A 27,770-nucleotide genomic window follows, 5' to 3' on the forward strand; every position below is an offset into this window, starting at 1 on the left:
GTATCTTATAGCATGTATTACAGGTGTAATATCTTATAGTAAGTATTACAGGTATCATATCTTATAGTAAGTACTACAGGTGTCATATCTTATAGTAAGTACTACAGGTATCATATCTTATAACATGTACAACAGGTATCATGTCTTATAGCATGTACTACAGGTGTATCTTATAGCATGTATTACAGGTGTCATATCTTATAGTAAGTACTACAGGTGTATCTTATAGTAAGTATAATACAGGTGTGTTATCTTATACATGTACTACAGGTGTGTTATCTTATACATGTACTACAGGTGTGTTATCTTATACATGTACTACAGGTGTGTTATCTTATAGTAAGTTCTATGGGTGTCAAAGTCTGAAATCCTTGTAAAAATTATTACTCCAATATTAAAGCTACAATTTATCTGTTCTCTGAGTTCTCTGGTGCTATTCCTTATGGTGAACATAGTTTGGTCAACTTCAGTACACCTACGTTCTGTGAATGAAGACAGTAGGTCTCCGATCTAATGTGGCTCTCTGCTTTCTTTGACAAGTTTAACTCACTTGTTTTATATTAGTCAGATAGTTACATGGAATTTTGAGCAACTTTTACAGCAAGACATCCACAAAACCAAATCGCTTTCTGCTTACTCTTATTTCCCTCCTAGGTGCCTCTCCTTGTGCCAGGTCTCAACTACAAATTTGAAACCTTGGTTGAAAGCATCAGTGATAAGGGCCTTTCTGATGTAATCAAGGTATGCTATCAATTTATTCACTGTTAATTGCTTGTAATCAAGGTATGCTCTCAATTTATTCACTGTTAATTTTCTTGTAATCAAGTTATGCTATCAATTTATTCACTGTTAATTTTCTTGTTATCAAGTTATGCTATCAATTTATTCACTGTTAATTACTTGTAGTCAAGGTATGCTCTCAATTTATTCATTGTTAATTTCTTTGTAATCAAGGTATGCTATCAATTTATTCACTGTTAATTACTTGTAATCAAGGTATGCTTACAATTTATTCACTGTTAATTAGTTGTAAATTTACAAACATTTCACATTAGATTCACTGTTTGTAGTCCGTTTGGAATATGTATATGTTTCAAAATGTTCTGTATATAAAAAGTTGATATTTCTTGAAACTAGTCTTGAAACTTGTCAAGATGGAAAAAGTTTAACGGTTCAAATCCCTTTTTGGCTCAAATTTGCAGTGTTGAACTCATACATGAAATTGATTATGTCACTCAGAGCTAAATAAAAACACCTATTCAAGACATTACCTTGCATTTCTTCCAACCCTGCTGTAAACTCTAGTTCAGTTTAGAATACAATGTAAGTTAAGTCTTTTAATGTCCTATCCATATTTCCTTGAACAACAGGTGTTTGTGGTTAAGGAGTCATCAACAGCTCCAGTCATTACTGCTGTCATCAACATGCCTGTTAGTGAAACTGTGGTGGTTGCATAGTTTACCAGGAGACTGTAAGCTGCTGAAAGATTCCATTGACATTGAGATGTGTTTGTATGGGTGCCACTATGAATGAGGATATGTTTCTGCCACCATCAACACTATTACCACTGATCGTTTGCTTCTTGATGTCATCAACATGCCTGTTAGTGAAACTGTGGTGGTTGCATAGTTTACCAGGAGACTGTAAGCTGCTGAAAGATTCCATTGACATTGAGATGTGTTTGTATGGGTGCCACTATGAATGAGGATATGTTTCTGCCACCATCAACACTATTACCACTGATCGTTTGCTTCTTCATGTTAGCGATATTTGGTAGTGGCATGAAAAGTATGAAATGTAACACAATGAAAGTATGACGCTAGATAAGTGTGAGTGGCACTAATGGAATAAGTGCCAAATAAACCATGACTAAACAGGAAGCGGATGAAGGAGCAAAGAATAGGAAGCATGGATTACATGTACAGTGCATTCAACATATTTTAATGGCACACCACACTTTACTTTTACCAGCAGCCTTGCTACTGTTGAGAGTCACACCACACTTTTCAATAGCCTTTCTTCAGCAACCTTGCTACTGTTGAGAGTTACACATGCATTCATTGTTTATTATAAACATTGACTTGTGAACTGAGTAGTCAATGAATGAAAATTGGGAGTTAGATAAAACAAGAAATCAAGGCTTGATGCGAAAGGAGCTCCACTCATGTGCACTGTTCACCCTATTTAGTGTACACACTTAGAAGTCTAGGAAGGCATTTTGAAGGTCTTAAATTGATAATCATTTATATAAGATTTCTTTTTTTAGCAATTAGCAATGTTTACAATTTAAAAAATTGTTTGGCAGCGAATATTGTGTTTTTGGCATTCAGGTTACTTTGGTTCTTGCTGTGGCTTTGTACACAAATTATTGTCATTTGAAATGTTTAAGCTCACATTTGTTTGTGCTTTTGTTAGGGTGGAATATAGATGTTTATGTAGTATATCATTCTAAATTTGATTAAGCATTTTCTTTCATATGTAGGATAGAGCATGTGCTCATTTTGCAGCCAGCCAAATTTGTTATTTATTTCTGCAGAACAGGGTTTGAAATCATTTGAATTGTCTGATAATCCCCTTGAGCAAGGGCGTAGGAACCGGGGGGGCTGGGAGGGTGCCAGCCCCCCCAGTGAAAAATGTGGAGGGGCGGAAGTATCATTCCGCCCCCCCCCCCGCTTCGCAAGTCAGAAAACCCCTTTTTCATTTCCAAATGAGAAAAAAAATCTCATTTGGAGCACCAAATTGCATCTAAGGCCTGGTGAAAATAAAAAATTAAGTTTACAAAATGGAGTGGGTGTTGAAGTGTGCTATATTGCACCAAATTGCATCTGAGGCTACCTGGAAATGCAAAAAATTCCAAAGGGGGAGGGGGACACCCCTCTCCTTAGACCCCTCCCCCAGGCCAGCCATCAGTCTTCAGCCCCCCACTCAAAAGTACCTTCCTACGCCACTGCCCTTGAGCATGTAACACCAGCATAGTTAAGCTAATGCTTTGCAAAAGTATGATAGCCACTTAATTTAAGCAAATCAAGGGCTCGTTACTTTTATTTTAACTACTAACCACTGGTACCTGTGTGGTAAAAGAGCGTAGGGGGGTTATTTCTCAATAAGTGTTATTATGTTATCTAAACAAAACAGCCATAACAATTACATAAGTTAAACCATGCTTGCAAATTCATTTAATGGAATTTTTAATGTGGGACAGAAGGAGCATCACAACAGCAGAAGTGCATCACATATTGTTATGATATATTTTATGTATTGGACCTGGAGTCATCCCACCTTTCAGTGATGCTAGTTGGGTACCATGGTCTAAATATCATATATGTTTTTGTTTTAACGATTTATAATATAAAGGTTTATGTGAATTGTGGAAGTGTATAAAGTAAAGTGAAATGAAAACTGTCAAATTTTCCTATATTTTTCTCATTGATTCTCTACTGTTTTCATTCTATGTATATTGAAGTGCAATACTTCGGGTACAACACTGGGATATACCTCTTTATTAAGAGAAATTACTAGCGATATCTTAAAAACATGCAAAAAAAATATGCTCAAGGGGGGGGGTCGCCTCCTTTGCCCCCCCCCCACTGGCTACGCGCCTGCTTGGAGTTGAGTTGTCCAGAACTGTTAGGGGGTATAGCCCTTTAACGTATGACTGGGAGATATGTCGAAATAACTATGATGGATATGCCCATAACAAAGGACTATTGAAGTAAGGCGTTAACAAATGTCTATAGGAGATAAGCCTCTAACATGACAGTTCTACATATTTTGGTTACTCGGGAAGAATTCAATTTAAGCATTTAAACGAATTTTAGAAACATCTTTCTTTTTCCAGCGATCGCTTCGTCAATATTGGCACGAATTCAGTGTGAATTTAGCCGAGCGTGTTTCGTCTTACCCATATCGTTTATTTATAGAAACAACTACTTCGGCTAGTTGAACGTCATCTATTCCTCTGACCGATATTAGTACACATTGTGAAAGGAAAATCTGAAAAAGTACACGAGCATAAATGTCAATTAGAGCTCGCATTGACCGGATGAGCGTACATATACTAACAGTGTAGTTCCATTAGCAACTTGAGGTTCAAATATTTACAAATCATCAATTTGAAGTTTAACTATTTCTTTCTTTGATATCTTATGTTTTAGTGATAAAAGTTTGTGTCAGGGATCGATGGTTTTACAGATATACGATTAACCTGAAATTTGCGAAAGAAAGGAGTTAATGGGTAAAATATGCAAGGCTATCCATCGGCTGTTGCTACATTGATGACGTATGTATGCACTAATCACGAGAATAGTACGTGATCGTTTGTTCTGCTAAGTAAAGGCAAACTATGGGAAACAACTGCACACTGCTAGCGATCTGCGACATGACTCTGCTCTACATAGCAGGCAGTATATATATATATATATATATATATATATATATATATATATATATATATATATATATATAGAGTGGTTTCTGTGACGTCATCTAGTGGCAAAGCCTGTTTCCTCATATCTGCTCGTCAAGATAACGTTTTACACGCCGTTTCAACATTGACATCTCCATTCTGCTTAAGGAAACTAATTTCACTTAAACTGTTTTAGTAAGCTTAATTGTATCTTATTTATGTAAAATACATTTGATCTTTCCTTTTATTATTTTGTTTTATTCATTTGACAATGGATAACTTACTTTGGTAGATTGAGGAGTTCCCTAGAGTTTTACGTTTTTGCTAACTACTACAGGGCAACAGTTTGTGGTCAGGTGGCCCTTTGTCTTTTTTAAACAGAGTAATTGTTGTGTATGGTCTTTGTATTCTAGGAACACATGTGCTGGCTTCAAGCCTCTATCACTTTTGAGAACTGTGGGAGAAATAGACAGTTTTATAGCTGTTTTGTTTTGGTAGGAATATTCTTGGTGATGGATGTGTATCTTCAAATTTATTCGAGGACACTGATGAGACCCATTTATAAGTTTATGATTCGAGGTTAAGTAATGTGTCTGGTAATTATTTAGCTGATAGATCAATTGACCCAGATACCAGGGAGTGAAGAGCAAGCTGGTCTAGAGCCGTCCAGAGAGCCAACCTACCCAAGAGACGTCCCCTAACAGAGTGAACCTGCCCGGAAGTAACCCAAGGAAGCAATTATATTTCGCGACTTTCTATTTGGTTGACCCGCGCCGTGATTGTGTTCTTATTTCGTTAGGACTTTTAAGCATTTTATTTTCCAATTTGTTCAGTGGATTTCTTGTTAGACTTAGCAGCTCTGGTAAGATCTGTAAGTTAATTACCCATTTAAATCATTAACATTTTCTTTTAATTTAAGTGACCCCATTGTTTTTAATACAAGATTCATATCCATAGTAAACCTACTATTTTCCTTAATATGTTTATTTTTGTGTGAGCGTTGCGCCTTTTCAAGTTGTCCCCACGATCTCAGAGTTCACCGGCCCTACTCTCATGGGAATGTGCTACTTGTAATTTTTCCAAACCTAAAAATATATATTTTCGCCTGGTCACTGCGTATTTGACCAGCTACATTTGCGTTAAAGGTGAGTCTCGAGGCAGACTTCAGGGGACGGACAGTGTTTAAAAATGAATTTATTCAAATTTTGTTTATCACAACATAATTTTGTTAAGCACTGCTTTAAGAATCCAACAACTCTCAAAATATTCTTCGGACATTCCTCTATTACTTCAGCTAACACATCCTGGTTCTAAATACTGTGTTTAATTATTTTATCATCTTGCTGCGACAAGGAACTGCTCTGTTTTAATTGTCGTACAGTACAACATATAAGAGTGACGTTATTTGTTTATTGTTTACTCTTTACATAACACCTTTCTTAGCACCCAACAACTGTTAAAATATTCTTCAGACGTTTCTATATAGCTTTCAACCAACATTACCTTGTCCTAAATACCTTTAGTGCAAGAACATTTAAATTATGTCATCATCTTGCTGTGACAAGAAACTGCTCTATTTTCGTTATCGTAAAACGTTGAAGAGTGACATCATATTTATATTGTTTACTCGTAAAATAACCTCTCCTAGCACCCGACAACTCTTTAAATATTATTTTTGCTATCCCTCTATTACTTTCAACCAACACATCCTGTTTGCTGTTAGAAGGAACTCCTGAGTGTTTATTGTCGTCCAACCTATAACAGTGACGTCATGTGTTTATTGTTTACTCGTAAAGTATTACCTCTTTTAGCATCCAACAACTCTTCAAGTATTCTTGGGACATTTCTTTACAACATCCAACCAACAAACCTTGGTTCTAAATAGGTTCAGTAACATTTAAAACTATTATCATGTTGCTGTGAATAGTCGTTGCTGATTTTTAATTTAGCCCACACTTCGTAGTGAGGTTATTTGTTGTTTACACGTAAGATAACATATCTCCAAGCATCCAACAACTCCTAAGATAATCTCAGGACATCCCTCTATAATTGTCAACAAAACCATCTAGGTTCTAATAAGTTCAAGAGCATTTAAATGTCATTTTCATCTTGCTGTGACAAGGAACTGCTTTGTTGTTATTGTCGTACACTATATAAGAGTGACGTCATTTGTCTGTTGTTTACTCGAAGATAACACCTCTCTAATCATCCAACATCGCGAAAAATGTTCCCAGGACATCCCTCCACAACTTCCAACCAACAAACCTTGGTACTAAATATGTGCAACGAAACTCCTTTTTAAGCACTTTTTGAAGCCTGCAGCCTTGATGGACTATGACGTCATATGTTTATTGTTTACTCGTAAAGTATTACCTCTTTTAGCATCCAACAACTCTTCAACTATTCTTAGGAGATTTCTTTACAACATCCAACCAACAAATCTTGGTTCTAAATAGGTTCAGTAACATTTAAAAACTATTATCATGTTGCTGTGAATAGTCGTTGCTGATTTTTAATTTAGCCCACACTTCGTAGTGAGGTTATTTGTAGTTTACACGTAAGATAACATCTCTCCAAGCATCCAAGAACTCCTAAGATAATTTCAGGACATCCCTCTATAACTGTCAACAAAAACATCTAGGGTCTAATAAGTTCAAGAGCATTTAAATGCCATTTTCATCTTGCTGTGACAAGGAACTGCTTTGTTGTAATTGTCGTATACACCTTATAAGAGTGACGTCATTTGTTTGTTGTTTACTCGAAAATTAACACCTCTCCAATCATCCAACATCGCGAAAAATGTTCCCATGACACCCCTCTACAACTTCCAACCAACAAACCTTGATACTAAATATGTGCAACGAAGCAGGTTTTTTAAACACTTTTTGTAGCCTGCCCCGATGGACTATAAGTATCCTGGTGCAATTTGCGTGTAATTCCAACATTGAAGTTCGAGAAATTGATAATTGAAATTGTTAGCTTGTACATTTAATAGTGAACTTTAAGCAAACATGTGTGATGTCATACTTGCACACTTACAGCAAATGTTTTGTGTTTTACTTCATTGTTATTGACAGGATGTGAAGTTATCAATACGACAGTGACTGTAGTGTACTCACGTGTTATAGTGTTAATGAAGAAAGCTGGATGAAGATTTTAAAGAAAACACAAAACAACATTGTCAGTTTGCTTCAAGTTCATTTTGCTAAAAAAAAGACATGTCAACTCCAAATGTTGTTTTCTCATATCAAATTCCAAAGAATTCTTAGAATACATTTCTATTTCAACAGACAAAAGTAAATTATTAACGAGACTTCCTTTGTAGGATGAGCATATTTTTTGAGGCTGTGAGTAGTAGTTTCATGAGCAGGAATAGTAGATACTGGGTAGTAACCGTTTTCTTTTAGTTATTACTCCAAATTCTTGCTTTTATAGAACTGAATGCCATCCATGAGACACCACACTACTAAATGACCATGTAATGTGTATTAACTAACAGACAAGGGGTTCTGATATGCAAAAAGAAACTACAAGTATTAAAACAGTTAGTACTCCAAGTAATATGAAATAAACGTAATCACTTGAAGGACACCAATTATCCATAATCGAAGATAGTTCATAAAGAGGCTACTGAATATAACTCGCAATGAATTACATGTGTATCACCGTGGATGTTATAAGCCCTATCGCACTAAAGGTGTGCTGAATACGTATGCTAGTTTCTAATATTAGCCTACGTTTTTGTTGAATTCACATCAGTTCCTATCATCATAGCTGATCACAACTACATCTCTTGCGGGTTAGTTTCTGTCTACTTGGGCCCTTTGATGATGCATGCGTGTGAAAGCTGCCAATGTTGGGTATAATATATGTGAGTATATGGAAATAAAAAACAAGCAAAAACTCGTTGCGCAAACAATATAAAAATTGATGTTCTCTAAACTTTAGCTAGATAAGGTACGGTGACTTAATTCGGTAAAGGTCGTAAGTCGAGGCTAATAGTTCTAACTCTAGCTACATAAGGTTCGGTGACTTCATTCGGTAAAGGTCGTAAGTCGAGGCTAATAGCTCTAAATCTAGCTAGATAAGATTCGGTGACATCATTCGGTAAAGGTCGTAAGTCGAGGCTAATAGCTCTAACTATAGCTAGATAAAGTTCGGTGACTTCATTCGGTAAAGGTCGTAAGTCGAGGCTAATAGCTCTAACTATAGCTAGATAAGATTCGGTGACTTCATTCGGTAAAGGTCGTAAGTCGAGGCTAATAGCTCTAACTATAGCTAGATAAGATTCGGTGACATCATTCGGTAAAGGTCGTAAGTCGATGCTCATAGCTCTAACTATAGCTAGATAAGATTCGGTGACTTCATTCGGTAAAGGTCGTAAGTCGATGCTAATAGCTCTAACTATAGCTAGATAAAGTTCGGTGACTTCATTCGGTAAAGGTCGTAAGTCGAGGCTAATAGCTCTAACTATAGCTAGATAAGATTCGGTGACTTCATTCGGTAAAGGTCGTAAGTCGAGGCTAATAGCTCTAACTATATCTAGATAAAGTTCGGTGACTTCATTCGGTAAAGGTCGTAAGTCGAGGCTAATAGCTCTAACTATAGCTAGATAAGATTCGGTGACTTCATTCGGTAAAGGTCGTAAGTCGAGGCTAATAGCTCTAACTATAGCTAGATAAAGTTCGGTGACTTCATTCGGTAAAGGTCGTAAGTCGAGGCTAATAGCTCTAAATCTAGCTAGATAAGATTCGGTGACTTCATTCGGTAAAGGTCGTAAGTCGAGGCTAATAGCTCTAACTATAGCTAGATAAGATTCGGTGACTTCATTCGGTAAAGGTCGTAAGTCGATGCTAATAGCTCTAACTATAGCTAGATAAGATTCGGTGACTTCATTCGGTAAAGGTCGTAAGTCGAGGCTAACAGCTCTACCTCTAAGAGTCAACCCAAGTCATGACACTTCCTCAAGACATCAAAATAAGTCAATCAATCCCTACAAGTATTGTACCATGACGCACATACTACATATCTACTCAATCAATTTTACGGTTTAAAAATGACCTTAAAATAATATTCAGTTTCACTCGGGACTCTCTAGACTATGCCATGCTGCGATTGGTCTGTTAGGGTTTTGTATCACTTCCTGCCAATGTTCAAGTCCTTCACAAACGGCATCCCAGCCAAGTACCACCTGAGAAAGAGAAAGATTTGTAATAATGTTTTACGAAATAACACTCGAAATGTTTATATAACACGTGCCTTTTCAGAGAGCTGGTACGTGTCAGTCATAAGCTAAATGGACAAAAGACATACTAACTACCCCAGCCCAATCTCTCGAGGGGACTGTGCAGCTCTCCACTGCAGCAGTTTGGTCCCTCCAGTTAGTTTCAATCCAAAAAAGATATTTATTTTCTACAATAAGGGAATCACTCTAATTATTAGTAAAACTATGCCAAAGCTGCACGGTTGCATGAAGTAAACAAGGGATGGGCCTTCCATCATCCATCGGCGGTTACTTTATACGAAGCAAGGGAGATTAAAACCACTGCAATGGGAGTACACCCCTCCTTTTTCAACCTCATTCAACAAATCAAATTATTGGCAAAATTTTGCATTCAGGGCTATTTATTGACCTAATTTATAGTCTAAATATGCCGCGCCATTTGACGTCTAATTTATTTCTGAGGACCCCCTGAATGATTTGAACGACGTAAGAGCGACGTCCTCTCTTATAAACTCCTTCATTCTCTTCTACTCCTTTCATCGGGGAGGGATTTTAGGATCCTCCACATTTGAAATCCTTGTTTGCCACTATGAAGTTGTGCCAATTCAGAGATTTCTGCATCGCTAGAATGCGATATTTAATTAAGAAGAAGAGGAATGAGCTTTTCCAAATCTGAAATATTTAATGATATGGAATTTGTGCAAACTTTACTTTGATAGGACAGTTTGGAAAACACTGGTAAGTATATTCAATACTAATTTTGATTTGATCCTGTCACTCTCTTGTTCCAAGATTGCGCGGATCCGGGGGTGGTTTACACACCCTCACGTTCATCTTCACACAAAAAATCAAACGTATCTAAGTATTAGCACAATCGTTCGTTTAGACGTAATTATAGTCCTAGTTTATAATCTAGATATATATACCACATAATGCACCATTTGAGGTCCTAAATGTCATTTTTTTTCTGGGGGAAGAATCCCAAACCACCCTTCAATGATCACAGGGCTACATTTCCTCATTTCTAAAATCCTAGATTTGCCACTGCCAAAGGGATCAAGAATTGCAAAGCTATTTGAATGGGCAGAAGCCGGTGGGATTGAGAAGAGGTTAAGCTGGTCGAGATGGGACGTTGGAAATTTCACTATCCCAATTTTTTTATTTTCCTTGAGTATTTTGTTTTCTCACAATTTTGTCTTCTTCTTTAGAAATATCGAAATTTCTGGTAATCGATGAAGTTTCTTATCTTTTAATTGTCCACCCCCCCCCCACTTATTACCTTTAAAAAAGTCCATGCGTTCCGACAGTGTTTCTTCTACAAATAATGTCTACGTCGACACGAATTGAACCAAATTGACCTTGTTGCAAAGTGCTTATGCGTTTTTTCTAAAAAATATGCATGTAATTTCTTCCTTGGAAATGTATGCATAAGTATTTTAATACACCACGTCCACAAATACTTGGGAAATTCAACACCCACTCCCCCCCCCCCTTCCATTTCTCTTTACTCATTGTAAATGTTGGAACCTTGCTCTATCCAAGGTTTACAGCATAGAAGTTTGTATTACTCGCTTAATTTCATAAAACGACCACTCAACTAACTAACCAAACTAACCCTAAACAACACACGACCATAACAGAACCCTATTAGTGTCTAGAAGGTACTTCTGTTTTAGTACGTTAAAGTTGGTCCTTTAAACCTCTCGTTAATGATGACATTCTTGTATTTTAAATGGCTTCCGGTTGCAAACAGAGGCGGTTAAAGGGAAGGGGTAAGTTAACACTAATTTGAATTAACGTTTCCGGTTTGGAGGAGAATTCACAAACTCAAGAAGCCGCCATATCTGGGATGTCAAATTTCTTACTTGGCCGACGGTATGAGTTCCTTTCACCATATCTTTCTGAATGACCGCGAAGAGAAACTGAACACCTTGCAGTGCTGATCCGTCTGTTGGAATAGGAAAGACAACTTGGTGGTTCCATACGGGGTTGTCTGTCTCTTTGACGGCGCTGGTCTTTTGGCGGTCTAGCCGTCTATCGCCTGATATGACGTCAATACGAACTGAGGACTCTATACGTGACGAGATAAAATGAATATATCGTACTATATAAAGATGCAAGGTTGGCATCTCAAACGACACTGGGCTAGCTTTATTGTTTCCGTAAGCGTTCATATAATACTTGCGAACATTCATACATATGGTAAGCGTCCACCTGATAGAGTACAAAAAAAAAGATATAAAATAAGAGATGAAAAACGAGCTGATAAGTGCCTTTGGCAAAACTGCTTAATGCCAGCAACTTGAGAAGTTTCAAGATTCTACAGGAAGCACCAATCATGGATAACTCGGACCTGGTACTCGAAACTAACAACTGAGAATGGGGAGGCGAAGGATTTAGGGCTGTTCCAATTTTTTGGCATGGGTAAATAAATACTGTAGAAAACATATATCCATAAACTAATAATAACTGGTTATATAATAATTCAAAACTGAACAGTCTTACATGTATACAACACGATGGCTGTATTGCATATTGGCACCACTTTAATTCCCGTACGAGAAAATTGAGAACCAACCGTCAAATGATCTGATTTGGGTTTCACATACCTAATAATCCTTCGAATATCTTACTTTCTTCCTCAAAATTTCTATAAGTCAAAAGTCAAAATGTTGCGGAAACATCGAAAACATTCAAACCCATCCTTTAAACTTACGTGTCTATACTACATACCTTACCTTGCATAGTGCCATCCCACCACGCTTTACACCATCTAATCCCAAACTTTAAGTTTAAGTCGATATTTTGATATTATATAGTCGAACGTTTGACAGGGAATAAGTCGAATATTCATAACGTAATATTGGACGTTTTGAGGTAAAATATTTCAAATTCTGAGACCAGTAACAAAATACAAAGTCTCAATGTGAAATTGTGAAATTAAAAGTTATATAACATAAACGAGTTGAACATTCGAGGTAAAATAGTCAATATTTCAAGGGGGGGGGGGGGGTATAGACGAAATTTTGATCTAAAGTAGTCGACATTTGTAGAGATAAAATGAGCCAACGTAGCATCAAGAAACTAAATACTCGTCTGGCAAAGATACCCAAACTGAGCGAAGTTTTCATTTCTCCATCTCCTCCTCCTCATACACTTTTTATTGACTTCCCACTAAACCCACTGCCGTTGGTGCTCTGGTTTGCTTTTCAATCACAAAGGACAAAGCTCGAGAAATTTTGGTCTCATCCGTCGTCCCTGTTGCTTGACATTTGCTAACTATCTCTAATCGTCAGGAAATTACTACTTCGGATCACGGCAGGTGTTGTATGAAACTTCCATGGTTAAATGAGTCAATACAACAGCGGCGTCGTTAGTATAAATTATAAGAAACTAATGAGACATGACAAAGTTGTTACTTGATGTACAAGTTGTATTTCTTAAAATTAATCGTTAGTCTTAAACTTGTCCTTCATTTATAAATCTCTTTCAAGCTTTTAACGGTTGAATTTATCTTTGAAAATTTGTTCTCTATTTCTTCTCATGTGGCTGGAGACGGTGCGTATACTAGGGAGTATGCGTTTCATCCTCCTGCATATCATCGGCGGGTTTATGGCGTCATTATTTGAGCAACAAAATGATGGTAACTACTAGAAAGATTTGATCATACACAATTCTACGTGCAAATAGCATCTGTTACACACATTACACAATGAGAAATTTGTGTCGCTATTCCACTAGATTGACCACAGCTATGAATCAAGGAGTAACAACTCCGTGTGTGAGATTCCGAAGTTTTCAATTATTTCAAGTCGACGGAGTACCCACCGGACCCCCACCCATCTAATGATGAAAACTATAATCGTAAATTGTAAGATTGACATTGCAACATCTCACACTAACCGATACGTCTATTAACACAGCGTATTGAGTCCATGATATGGTTCTATAGGTATATACACGAAATCTGAACGTAGAACAACACCAGAAACTTTGAAGGCTATACACAAAAACTACAGTTAGCTAAGGTACAACGGTCTATACACTGTAAAAAAAAATCGTAAACGTTTCCTTGAAAATGGTTTAAAGTTGCTGCAACCAAAAGTCGGGTTTCCTCAGATTAATCCATAAGATGTTAACCGTATCTTGGTTAAACGTTAATCCTGTTTTGCGTGTTTCATCAATATTGAGTTGCTGCAACCGAAAACGGTGTTTTCTCCTTAAAAACGCAAGTGTTTCCTGAAATATTACCACTTTTAGAGTTACCTTCAACGGATTCAGTTTTAGTCTTCCTAATTTTAGAATTTAGAGATTATCTTTCAATTATCTGTTCAGAATACTATTGACACAGTACATATATTTGCATGAAAATTATGTATATTATGGAATTCTCTGCCTTTTAAGACTGATGTACAGAATAATAACAATGAATAGTAAGAGCTGTGAGACTGAAAATGATACAAACTTGATTTTAAAGTAAGAAATATTTATTAAAACCCAACAAATAATACCATGCAAAGACTATCAATGAAAATTTAAAAATGTAGAGTTTAGGATTGTATATGTATCACTAAAGATAACAACACATGGAACAAGCACCTGTATGTGGTGAAGGGTGGGCTGCTTTTACAAGTGAAACTTAGAGAGTGAGTTTGAAACTGACAAAATTGGTCTCCAGTACTTTTCTCCTTATTTAACTCGGACCACCTTTAGCTCTAACACCCATCTTATATACATAGAATAATAACAATGAATAGTAAGAGCTGTGAGACTGAAAATGATACAAACTTGATTTTAAAGTAAGAAATATTTATTAAAACCCAACAAATAATACCATGCAAAGACTATCAATGAAAATTTAAAAATGTAGAGTTTAGGATTGTATATGTATCACTAAAGATAACAACACATGGAACAAGCACCTGTATGTGGTGAAGGGTGGGCTGCTTTTACAAGTGAAACTTAGAGAGTGAGTTTGAAACTGACAAAATTGGTCTCCAGTACTTTTCTCCTTATTTTAACTCGGACCACCTTTAGCTCTAACACCCATCTTATATACATGGCTGAGTAAAATCGTTCCACTGACATACTTTCATGCCTTGGCAGTGACAGAATAAAGGGACTGATAGCATTACACCCCTCACCCATAAAGAACAAAAAACGAATTCAAACAAGTTAAAAATAATCAACTAAAAATTATAAAGATAAGAAGAGATAAATCAATTTCAATTTAATAATATGCAAACATTCATGTCTAGTATTATTTAAAATAAAAATACAACATGAAACATCCCTTAAAATGAGGTGTAGGATGCGGTGACCATACAATCAAGAATTTTAAAAGAGCTTCTTGATTATAACATTGATTCATCTCAGGTCACCTTATCACACCCAAATCTCACATCTAAACACCTACTATAGCACGTCATGCCTAACCAACAATTGTTTTCTTATTTACCCAAGGCTACATGTATACAAACACTATCATTTGAAGCAAGAACAAACAATCAATTACAATTAAAACATTCACAAAGATTATGTGTTAAGCATTATTTAAATTAATACACAAAATGAAAAAGCTCCATATAGGGTGGAGGGTGGGAATGACAATACCACCGAACACCTTATAAATACCACCTGTCTACTCACAACAATTTTCCTAGTTTAACCAAGAGTATACCTTCTCCCCATAGACAAAATAGGTGTATACAACAAAGTATCATATGAAGCAAGTACAAACAATCAATTACACTTTAAATATATACAAATGTTATGTGTTACCATAATTTGAAATAATTAATCTCAACACCACATAGCATCCCATGTGTACTGTCAGTCTACTAGCAACGATTTACCTAGTGATCCAAGAGTGTAACCCCTGCCCCAGATTTAAAAGAATATTTAATTGGGCTTTTCCCATGGAGGAATATATTTTCAACAAAATACAAATTTGCTACCCTCTCACCCCCTCAAAAAATGTTTTAAAGTTACATTTTTCAATGCATTACTTTTTTATCAGTAACTCCCAACCTAATGAACGATGCTGAATCTACACCAGGCCTAGCAAAGAATTCCAAATCTTAAAAACAAACATGCAGTTAGATTGTGCTTCCAAGCTTTCGTATAGTCGCTTTTACATGCTAATTTTCTTTCCTGCTATCGTATAGTAGCTGTGCTGGATTCGCTTAATGTTGCATGTCCATGTGAGACCGCTTGGGGTTAATCATCTATTGGCTAGCGACTTTTGTTACAAAGGTTATCAACTTAGCTGGTACCTTTTTATTGTCAGTGATTTCAAAAATCTCCTTTTGTACATATGTCAATGTACAGTTACATGATCTCGGGTATTCAATATTGACACAATAAAACATACTGATGAGATGAATGAGACTGTCCACAGAATCACCTTCCTTGAGCACTTGGGACTCAGCAGCAATGGCACATGTACTTTCACTGATTATAACTGTTGGGGTTGACACTGACTCTGCAATCTTTTGAAATTCGTTTGAAGTCTGAAATGAATAAAAACAATACATACAAAATGTCATAATGCAACAGGTTTATAATGACAGGATAAGACATATCTTTCTCTTTGCAGTGCATTACACTTGGTCCATGCTTGGACAATTATCCTTCCCATACCCCATATGTGCGCATCCCTATATGGCTTGGTGCTTCTATGGTACGTTTTACCCATAGTAAGAGGATATACAAGCAACTAAACTTTAATCATAAAATGGGATGTAGTTCTTGTTGTCATGCTGGAAGACTATAAATAAAGAAATATGCAAGAAAGGTTATGATTTACACACAAACGCTTTAAGTCATTGAGGAGTTGACTACAATGGATGCAATAAGTATATTGTGAAGGTGGAAGGGGCTTCGGATGGTTAATCCCACCCTGAATCTACACCTGCATAAGATATGCTATTTTACTCAGAACATGAAACAGGTGATACCAAACATGCCATGATCACAAATATTCTTTTCCAACTTTGATCTTACATTTGTGTAGGAAAGGAAGTCTTCTTCATTTTCCCGTAGCAGCAATGGTAGCAACTGTAATCCTGCTTTATTCTGTTCCTCTGTTCTGTCTACCTCAGAGCTTCTAATATTCCTGGAATAATAACAATGGTGAAGAACACAATATGATAGTTTGCATCATGCATAGTTTTACGTTTGATACACGATTCATGATTTTAAGAAGGGTAAAAAATAACATAAGTACATGCAATGAACATAGCAGCAGGTTGGCACATGAAATAAAGAAATGTGGTCTTTGCCTTTGTAACGTTTTGGATTTCCTCAATCGCAACAAAAAAGGACATTTTTGCACCCTTAGGGGACTAATATTTCATGTAAGGGATGATAGGTTTTTTGAAAGGTACTAGTCTAAGATCTGTTTGTGATTTAGAAGATAAAAATGAACGCAAAAGAACACTCTATTACGCATTCCTATTTATTTACCTTTGAACGATTTCTTGGGGTCTGTGGCAGGTATAGTCTGTCCACACTGGAGTGGGGATCGTTGGGAGCGTAAAGCTTTTGAAGGGGGCATAAGGCTAAACACCCAAGCCTCCTGTTAGGTCTACAACACTGGTAGAGATTAAACTGACTGAAATTCAAGTTGAAGACTTACCTGTCACACCTGTGTAGAATTTCTTTGATCTTGTCATGTTTAGGACCACTCTTGACACTCTTCAGGTAGCATCTTCCCAGTAAGGTGATACTTTTGGCCAATCTAGGAAACTTTGATACTTTCTTGGTACAATCAATGTTCACCAAATGAGTCATCTCATTGCTAATTTCTTCTGTTAGCAGAAGAGCAGGATACTCTTGAAGTAAGTCTTTAACAAGTGGTTTATTGGTTAAATATGCCCTTCGTTGTGGATATGTTTTATCCATAAGTTTCTCGATCAAAATCAAGTTTTTGGCCCGTTTCTTAGTGTGAGGGAAGGTGGCGAAATCCATATTCATGAACTCTCCCCTTAGCAACTACTGTAGTTTGACCTGTGACCCAACAATTTGCCTGTATCTACGTGCGTAGCACAGTGGACTGTATTGTTTATCTGTACTGTCACTCACTAGAACAGTGGCTTGTATTGTTTTGGTGTACAGCATCCCTTCCGTTCTAGCTATCGTGAGCGTTGTTTCTGCACACACGCCGTCAAACTACTGAAGCAATATCACCTTATCAAGTAATCAACTATTTCTATATATCTATTTTAAAGTTTTATCTATCACATTCGGGATGTGAGAAGCTGCAAAGGTAAATATAAATATTCACTTTGATCACCCAATATCAATTTTAAGTTAAGAAGTGGTTCATTCACGTGAAATATAGCCAAATTGTTGTCCTCACGTGTGCTTGTTAGTCAAGTATTGGCAACGTTACTTTCCTTGTTGCATACTCACCGTGTAATAGTCCTGTAGGCTAATCGTAAACGATCGCTTACGAAGAGTGTACGTATTATGTCTAATTATACTTAAATGATTGTTTTCTAAATCACACTCAATTTATTTAGTACATGCTGCAAATGTTACGTTTATAATACCGTATTTACGCTATTTCTTGTAGCCTAGGTCTAAAGTATATACAGTGTGAGTCTGTTTGTAAATGCCTTACACTGTGTATGTGGTAATAACGTGCTAGGTCGTTGTGTAAGAGCGCCACCTATTAAGATGGCGGCCCCCATGTCTCGTTAGATTTATGTACATTATATATTATATTCAAGATGGCTGCGCCCATGTACCGTTAAGTGTATAGGTTCACCATATACATATCGTGCTGAATCGTTGTATCCGTCGAGGGTAAATCGAAATGGATAGGTACGATGTCATATTAAATTGTGTTAATTTGTTTTTAGAATGCAATTGTGGTTGTTTAGAGGCAGACGTGCCATAACTTAAATGTTACCTCCACTACTTGTTTAATCCTAAAGTGTTATTTTATGAATCGTTTAAGGTTTGATGCATGAGTTAAATACCTGTGTCATGGCCATTTATTATTCATGTTGTTTCATAGACCTATATATTATGCAAGGAGGTATTTTGTCGTATTAACCGTTGATTACTGAGGTTTCATTTATGGATTTATACTTATGATTTCTTTTCATATTTTTATTAACAGTTTCAGAGCTTTACACATCCGTCCGGTGGGTTGTACCACCGTCCTCTATTTATCCTCTTCCATATTTTACTGGCTCATACACCCAGTAAAGGCTAATTCAAACCCCTAATAAATTGGAGCAGAACTATCCGTCTGTTTTTGATTCTTCTTTAGTGAATGCTCTCGTACGGCATCACATTTTGGTAGTACGAGTGGGGTAGCCAAATTTTAGCGTTAAATTTCAAAATAAAGAGGACGGTGGTACAACAATGTCAACTCTGAAGGATGTCCGGAAGAAGCTGGCTTCTCTGGAGGAAGAGTTGAGGAAGACTAAAGAGGCAACTGATGGAAGAACCTCCCAGGTCCTGGTCATCCCGCAGGAAAGGAAAGTTAGAGTCTTTTCGGGTGTGGAAGGGTCACTCCTGGTAGGAGACTTTATAGATGACATCAAGGCTGCAACCAAGTTAAGAAAAGTGAAAGGTGCGGAAGCGGCAGATTTTATTATGGCCCACCTCGAGGGTCCGGCTAGACAAGAAATACGCCACCATCCAAAGGATGTCTCGACAAATCCTCAACAAATCCTCAACACGTTGTCCGAGACTTTCGGAGAAAAGTTGACCTTGGCAGGAGTTCTGCGGGAAATCTGTAATCGCCTGCAGAAAGAAGACGAAACCATTACAGACTTTGGGTTTGCTCTTATGTCCTTAGGAGACAAGCTCAAAAAGATGGCGGGAGGCCCAGATTCAGACAAAACCATTAAGGAACAGTTCCGGGATGGGCTACTGGATGGTGTTCTTAGGCGTGAAGTAAAAAGATGCCTAATGGAGGAGCCCAACATCACTTTTATTAAACTGCGTGACAGAGCCTTGGATTTGGCAGACGACGACTTCGTCACCCGAAGGAGACGCCAAGGGAGGAAGATTAACTCGTACCACACAGAGGTGGACTCACAGATCTTAGGAGCTTTGGAAGGTCTGACGACTGCTCTGAAGGGTCAGACAGAGACGCTGGACGATATGAAGCTCCGCCAGGATGATTTCAGTGCCCGGCTCCTAAGACTGGAAGAGCAGAGTAAAACTAAGCCACGTCCCAGGACCGACAAGAGTCAAATAGAATGCCATCGATGTCACAAGAAAGGCCACTATGCTAATCAGTGTCCAGCTCCTGCCCCAGTTCAACGTCCAGCCCAGGGAAACTAATATCACCCAGCTCCGAGAGCCAGGATCTGGGTAAAAGTAAGAGACAACCAGGCTCAGGGATAGGTATCCCTTCTTCGATTATTGGCAAGAGCCCTGAAGTTACAGTATATGTCAATGGTGTTCCAGTGAAGGGAGTGGTTGACACAGGTTCACAGGTGACGACAATGACCGAGAGGCATTTCATGGAGAAGTTTGGTTGTGAGTCCCTGGAGAAATTGCACTGGTTATCCATTAATGCAGCCAACAACATCCATATCCCGTACAGCGGTTACTTCGAGGCAGATGTGAAGGTAGGAGACTGCACTGTGCCACAGAGGGGGATACTTGTTGTAGGAGTAGAGAAACAAGTTCCCATGCTTATTGGTATGAATGTGTTGGAAAATCTAGACCAAGAAACCTTCTTGGACCAGGTACCCCTTAAAGAAAAGGATAAAAGACATCAACCACTCATCCAAGGACTGGTAAGGAGCCCAGGGGATGCTGTGACAGTGATACCAGCAAGGACATCCCAAGTCGTAAGCGCTTCCTGCCAGCATGTGAGGGGGGATGTAGAGGTTATAGTGGAGCCTTATGTAAACCTACCAAAGGGAATCGTCGTGGGAGCAACCCTTGCTATGTCAGAGAGAGGCAAAATTAAGCTGCCAATCTCTAATGTTTCTGATGAAGATATACTCATTCCACCCAGAACACCTCTCGGAAAAGTGTTAGAGGCTGTTGTTATAGATGACGGGAAGGTCTCCTATGAGAGCATACAAGTAAGAGTCAACAATATCTCAACTGCTTCTAATGTTATCCCACCTATCTGGCCAGGACTGACCATCCCACAACACCAACAGGCAGAGGAACTTTTCCAAAGGTATCATCATGTTTTTGCCAGTTCTGATGAGGACCTAGGATATACTGATACCATTACTCATCAGATCAAGCTTACAGATGATGTCCCAGTCAAACAGGCTTTCCGGCGAATCCCTCCGTCACAGTTTGAAGAAGTCAGGGAACACATTCGCAAGTTACTGGAGAAGAATGTGATCCGCCCGAGTACCAGTCCCTTTGCATCACCGATTGTTCTGGTGAGGAAACCAGATGGATCCCTTAGGCTATGCGTTGACTATCGTCAGTTGAACCACAAAACCATTAAAGATGCTTACCCAATTCCTCGGATTGATGAATCCCTTGATGCATTGCATGGCGCTAAATGGTTCTCAACCATCGATCTTCTAGCAGGATACCATCAAGTAGCAGTCGATGAGAAAGACAAACACAAGACCAGTTTTATCACCCCTTTTGGTCTCTACGAATATAACCGTATGCCGTTCGGGCTTTGTAATGCCCCTGGGACTTTTCAGCGTCTGATGCAGTCCTGTCTGAGTGACCAGTTCTTCAGATCTGTCTTATGCTATCTTGATGATATACTTGTATTTTCACAGACTTTTGAAGATCACATAGCCAATCTGGAACTTGTCTTGGAAAGACTACATCAAAATGGTCTGAAGATCAAGGTTTCTAAATGTGAATTCTTCCGCCCCGAAGTTAAGTACCTTGGTCATAGAATTACCAAAGACGGTGTAAAGGCTGATCCAGATAAGATTGAAGCTGTCAAAAACTGGCCTACTCCCAAATTCGTCAAAGAGTTGCGATCCTTCTTAGGATTCTGCTCATTCTATCGAAGGTTTGTTCAGAACTTTTCTAAGATTGCAGGGCCATTACATGCCTTAGTGGCCAAGACCATGCAGGCTCTTAAACAGAGTAAGAAATCTGAATTGGACTGGAATTTAGAGCATCAACAGGCATTTGAAGTACTCAAAGGAGCTTTGTGTACTCAACCCATTCTGGCGTATGCAGATTTTTCTCAACCGTTTGAAGTAGAAGTTGACGCCTCGTTTCAAGGTTTGGGCGCAATCCTGATGCAACGCCAGGAAGGAAAACGACGTGTTATCTCTTATGCCAGCCGTACCCTACGAGGAGCCGAGAAGAACATGCAGAAGTATTCTAGCATGAAGCTAGAACTTCTTGGACTGAAGTGGGCAGTCACCGAAAAGTTCCGAGAATACTTGATTGGCAACAAGTTTGTGGTGTACACCGATAACAACCCTCTGGCCCACCTGAGGACAGCAAAGTTGGATGCTGTTGGACAGAGATGGGTAGGTGCCCTAGCAATGTTTGACATGGAGGTCAAATACAAACCTGGTAAGGCTAACATTGCTGCTGATGCTTTGTCGAGGCGACGCCACAACGATAATGATAGTTCTACCCTTGCTACTTCTAATTTTGTAGCAGTGGCAGGATTAACAAAGGTTCCCGACGACTTGATTGTAGCTTCATGGGCCAATACTGTAGATGACTTACCAGCTGATGATGGAACAACAGTTGAGACGTCCCCTATCCTGTTGCCTTCATATAGTGTTCAGCAATTGCAGGAATTCCAACACAAAGATCCAGGACTTTCAGAGCTGTGGACTTTGTGGAACAAAGGAGAGAAGCCACATCACCAAACAGTCATGCCAGGCTCTGAACTAAAGCTGTACCTGAGGGAGTGGGACAAGCTTAAAGAAAAGAATGGACTCCTGTACAGACAAAGTGCAGATGGCTGTCAACTGTTGCTACCAAAGGTATTGCGGAAAGAGGTTTTGTCTCTGTGTCACGATAACACAGGACATCAGGGAACTAAACGAACTCTGTCACTAGTTCGTAGTCGCTGCTATTGGCCACGTTTACAGCAAGATGTTGTAGAGCATTGCCAACTCTGTGACCGATGTACAAGAGCCAAAAACCCACCCAAAATAAGAGAACCCTTGAAGTTTATCCAGTCCTCAAGGCCAAACGAAATTCTGGCCATTGATTTCACGATCCTCGAGAAAGATGCCAGGGGAAAGGAAAATGTCCTTGTAATGACAGATGTTTTCTCGAAGTTCACCAGGGCAATCCCTACAAAAGATCAGACTGCCAGAACAACCGCACGAGCATTGTTGGACAACTGGATATTGCTTTTTGGAGCTCCTGTGAGGTTACACTCCGACCAAGGGAGGAACTTTGAGTCTAACCTTATTCATGAGCTCTGCCACCTGTACAACATCAAGAAGACAAAGACCACACCATACCATCCGGAGGGAAATGGGCAAGCAGAACGATTTAACCGTACCCTCCATGACTTGCTGAAGGTTTTACCACCTAACAAGAAACGAAGATGGTCAGAACACCTTCCTGAGGTTCTACATGCTTACAACTGTACACCACATGCCTCTACCAGACTTCCACCATTCTATGTGATGTTTGGTCGAGATCCTATATTACCAGTGGATATACTTCTCAATAACACTGGTTCTGATGATCAGCAGCATAACACCGAAGATGAGGTAACACGGTGGGTAGCCTCACATTCAGATGTTTTAAAGATGGCTTTCCGTCAAGCAGGGGAGAGACTAGCCCTGGAGGCCTCTGCCAGAAAGGCCCGGTATGATAAATTTACCAAGGAGCATCCGCTGTCCCTAGGAACAAGGGTTTACCTTAAATCTCACCCTCCTGGGAGACACAAAATTGCAGATGAATGGGGACAAGTAATTTACACGGTTACCGCCAGACCAGGTGATGGAGCAACTTATAAGATCAAGCAAGCTGATGGTACTGGGATCTCCAAGACTGTACATCGGAGAGAAATCCGCCCATGCCCGATGATTACCCCAGCGAAGTCAACCAATCGACCAGCTAGGAGAAGACCTCACGTCTCCGCCCCATCTAGTAGTTCCGACAATGCCCCTTCTACTGGAAGTGAATCTGACGACGACCCCAACCACAGTAAACCGGCTGATGACGTTTGGAATGACTCTCTGACCTCCGACAGGCGACGAAGGAGTACTCGCAAGACCAGAGGAAAGCACTCCAACCTTCATCGAACTCCAAAGAGCGTCATCACCGTAAGATCAGGGTTTGATTAATATCAGAGGCATTCATAACTTACTTTTAATTTCCAAACTTTGAGGTGTGTTTTGTTTACAACAGTTCTTGAAAGATTAAATTTAACTACCTGTACCGGCACACCCAAACTCTCAAACAGTTCTTCCTTGTTAATAGTATAAGCCAATTGCTATACTAATTGTTTAATTTTTCCAAATAGTAATAAGTACCCATTGTACTTGTTAGTGTTAGTGCAGCTGTTACTAATTTATGGTACCAGTGACTGTGTGCTACCTCATTATATTTTATATCATTCATTCACTGATTGCCTTGATGTTAATTACCTCTGTTGCTACCTTGATCACCCATGTATTGTATACTGTGTATACCTGGGACTTACTCTTAATTTTCATTATTTTTACTTAACATTTCACTTTGTACAAATTTGTTCTTGCTTCCAACTATAGCGTTTATACCATGTTTGAGGACAAACAGTTCTTTAGCAGGGGAGTGTGAGGGAAGGTGGCGAAATCCATATTCATGAACTCTCCCCTTAGCAACTACTGTAGTTTGACCTGTGACCCAACAATTTGCCTGTATCTACGTGCGTAGCACAGTGGACTGTATTGTTTATCTGTACTGTCACTCACTAGAACAGTGGCTTGTATTGTTTTGGTGTACAGCATCCCTTCCGTTCTAGCTATCGTGAGCGTTGTTTCTGCACACACGCCGTCAAACTACTGAAGCAATATCACCTTATCAAGTAATCAACTATTTCTATATATCTATTTTAAAGTTTTATCTATCACATTCGGGATGTGAGAAGCTGCAAAGGTAAATATAAATATTCACTTTGATCACCCAATATCAATTTTAAGTTAAGAAGTGGTTCATTCACGTGAAATATAGCCAAATTGTTGTCCTCACGTGTGCTTGTTAGTCAAGTATTGGCAACGTTACTTTCCTTGTTGCATACTCACCGTGTAATAGTCCTGTAGGCTAATCGTAAACGATCGCTTACGAAGAGTGTACGTATTATGTCTAATTATACTTAAATGATTGTTTTCTAAATCACACTCAATTTATTTAGTACATGCTGCAAATGTTACGTTTATAATACCGTATTTACGCTATTTCTTGTAGCCTAGGTCTAAAGTATATACAGTGTGAGTCTGTTTGTAAATGCCTTACACTGTGTATGTGGTAATAACGTGCTAGGTCGTTGTGTAAGAGCGCCACCTATTAAGATGGCGGCCCCCATGTCTCGTTAGATTTATGTACATTATATATTATATTCAAGATGGCTGCGCCCATGTACCGTTAAGTGTATAGGTTCACCATATACATATCGTGCTGAATCGTTGTATCCGTCGAGGGTAAATCGAAATGGATAGGTACGATGTCATATTAAATTGTGTTAATTTGTTTTTAGAATGCAATTGTGGTTGTTTAGAGGCAGACGTGCCATAACTTAAATGTTACCTCCACTACTTGTTTAATCCTAAAGTGTTATTTTATGAATCGTTTAAGGTTTGATGCATGAGTTAAATACCTGTGTCATGGCCATTTATTATTCATGTTGTTTCATAGACCTATATATTATGCAAGGAGGTATTTTGTCGTATTAACCGTTGATTACTGAGGTTTCATTTATGGATTTATACTTATGATTTCTTTTCATATTTTTATTAACAGTTTCAGAGCTTTACACATCCGTCCGGTGGGTTGTACCACCGTCCTCTATTTATCCTCTTCCATATTTTACTGGCTCATACACCCAGTAAAGGCTAATTCAAACCCCTAATAAATTGGAGCAGAACTATCCGTCTGTTTTTGATTCTTCTTTAGTGAATGCTCTCGTACGGCATCACATTTGACATCTCCTTTTTCATGGTTTCTTTATGTCTTTTCAGAGAGGTATCATCTTCAGTGGATGGTATCACTGGCAGGAAATTTAATTCCCCTTTGCAGGGCCTCTTGAAAACATCCTTTTGTAGAATGCTCTCTTTTCTTTTAAGAGGCGCATTTTTTAATGAGAGACTTGAATCTTTCATCCTCAGTGATTTCAATTTATTGTTAAGGGCCGCAGTCCAAGTATCATAACCTGAGCCAATGCGCTCCCTTAAGTAAGGATATTTTGTTATTAGCTGTTTAGCTATTCTCCTTTTCATGTGCATATCTGGGTACTTGTTTTTTTTGTACAGAAAGTCTCCAAGATGATTGAGTAGTTCATGTTTTTGGGCCCACTGTAGTTGTTCTTCATTTTCAAGCTTGTTCTGCAAAGTGATGCTAAACTTGATACAAAGTAACTGAATATCCCAACTATTATCATCAGAACTGCCAGCTTTTTCAGTTACACTAATCATTTTGTTTGATTCTTCAGTGGTCTCTTGTTTGGTATTTGGAACATCTTCAATCACACCTGCACAAAGTTCTGGTGGAGTCATATCTATTCCAAATCAAGTGATCCAACTGTAAGCTCAATGGAAGCTCTATCACTCTCATCATCAGACACACAAGAACTAGATGCACTAGTTGCAGAACAATTAAAATTGAGTTTGTCAGTTCCTATCAAGGGCTCTAAAGGTTGAAGAGTGCTAAGTTTAATCTTGCTCTTGTCTAAAATTTTGGTTCCAAGCTCAAGGTCAACCCATGACTTAAAATCCTCATCAAAGTACTGGAAAAATGTTTCTTCTGATGAAAATGGAACACTCATCATTATGCAGAGAGCATTGCATAATGACTCAGTGAACAGTGTATCTTCATTTTCTAGTTCAATTACTTTCCTAGAATGACCATACTCAACAAGAATTTTCATGGTGGTGGGTAATGTTGATAACACAAAGTGGTGATAGTTTTAGCTCCAACACCTGTTTTGGGAAACAAAATAAAACACCAAATTTTGAAATATACCTTGGCAAACTGACACCTCATGAAATACCAGCAGAAAGTCAATTCTATGATAAACATCAGCATTCCCCTATCAAGTTATTGCTTATTGTTACAAAATTATATGAAGCCACACCCCCTCATTAATATGCTAATATATCAAATTTAACAGACATCAACACATTAACGTTTTTACTTAACTACACGATACCAACTTTCACTAGAATGGGAACTGTGGTTTTCGAGTAGGCTAACAAAATGTATAGTTTTCAGGTTTGACCCAGTGACCTCATTAATATTCATGATATAACTACCAAAACAATAATGTTCTTGCACTCACTAAACATAATGCATCTACATAGTGAATGTGATGAACATCGCGCATTCCCTAGTTGAGTAATCCTGACCCTTAGCTACAAGGGTACATATACATGCATCCAAACACACATAAATCTGAATGCATCGTTAACTTTTGCTTTCAGCAGCAAGGAACCCCAAAGTTGTAAGCCTAAGCGTTATTTACTTTTAAGCCTCCATCCACATTTTCTAAATTTTTAAAACAGGAGGACCTGCTTTCTTTGTACATTTTTTGACCTAGTTATATATGCACAATTACCTTTTGTTTACAAAAGTCTAACCATATAACACCAAAACTAAGAGGGAGTATGTGTTTACTCTAAGGTGATATTAAACTATAAAGGCTACACTTAGGCCTGCTTTATTTTAGGAATAGATAAGCCTAACGTTTGTAATTGTATTACAATACTCTCATCGTAGTAAGCTAGCTACAGTATACGCGTTTCATTGTGTAGCATATATCCTAACAAATAACATAGGGGTTAGTATACGGGCTAAGATACTACAGATGCTGTACGCTCCTGCAAGCCTAACCATCTCCACCGCATCAGCGAACCCGACGTGACGAAGTCTACCACGAAAATACAGAATTTATCAAAAACTTTGAAAGAAATGCGATTCCCTTTTGTTGAGTATATCCTACTGTATCATGAAAGAGCTAAGATACTTGATTTGATGGGTGCAAACTGTTTAAAA

General features: G+C 38.3%; 3 protein-coding genes across 3 annotated transcripts in view; 1 reads left to right on the plus strand and 2 right to left on the minus strand.

Moving 5' to 3' along the window:
- The window catches only part of LOC139970578 (BBSome complex member BBS1-like), a 34,827-nt gene extending 31,420 nt beyond the window's left edge, over nt 1-3,407 (plus strand). Inside the window, exons 14-15 of the mRNA XM_071976380.1 lie at nt 655-741; nt 1,371-3,407. Of these exons, the coding sequence (XP_071832481.1) occupies nt 655-741; nt 1,371-1,457 (174 nt within the window). The 3' untranslated portion in view covers nt 1,458-3,407. The remainder of the gene's footprint in view (nt 1-654; nt 742-1,370) is intronic.
- A 5,669-nt stretch (nt 3,408-9,076) lies between these two features.
- The window catches only part of LOC139970653 (synaptotagmin-5-like), a 57,059-nt gene continuing 38,365 nt past the window's right edge, over nt 9,077-27,770 (minus strand). Inside the window, exons 10-11 of the mRNA XM_071976528.1 lie at nt 11,495-11,700; nt 9,077-9,596 (exon numbers count right to left, since the gene is read on the minus strand). Coding sequence (XP_071832629.1) covers nt 9,486-9,596; nt 11,495-11,700 — 317 coding nt within the window. The 3' untranslated portion in view covers nt 9,077-9,485. The remainder of the gene's footprint in view (nt 9,597-11,494; nt 11,701-27,770) is intronic.
- Nucleotides 14,333-17,568, minus strand: LOC139970654 (uncharacterized). Its single transcript, XM_071976529.1, has 3 exons — nt 17,269-17,568; nt 16,635-16,746; nt 14,333-16,141 (listed from the first exon to the last, which is right to left on the minus strand). Exons 1-3 carry the CDS (start codon nt 17,532-17,534, stop codon nt 15,857-15,859), a joined length of 663 nt encoding a protein of 220 aa, XP_071832630.1. The 5' UTR covers nt 17,535-17,568; the 3' UTR covers nt 14,333-15,856.

This window comes from Apostichopus japonicus, chromosome 8 (assembly GCF_037975245.1).
Source record: "Apostichopus japonicus isolate 1M-3 chromosome 8, ASM3797524v1, whole genome shotgun sequence".
In the NCBI taxonomy this organism is placed as follows: domain Eukaryota; kingdom Metazoa; phylum Echinodermata; class Holothuroidea; order Aspidochirotida; family Stichopodidae; genus Apostichopus; species Apostichopus japonicus.

Coding starts and splice junctions, on each gene's coding strand:
- LOC139970654 (XM_071976529.1), bottom strand. CDS start 17,534: ATGGATAAAACATATCCACAACGAAGGGCATATTTAACCAATAAACCA. Junction 16,747..17,268: donor ATTCTACACAGGTGTGACAG/GTAAGTCTTCAA, acceptor TTATTATTCCAG/GAATATTAGAAGCTCTGAGG. Junction 16,142..16,634: donor ACTTCCTTTCCTACACAAAT/GTAAGATCAAAG, acceptor TATTCATTTCAG/ACTTCAAACGAATTTCAAAA.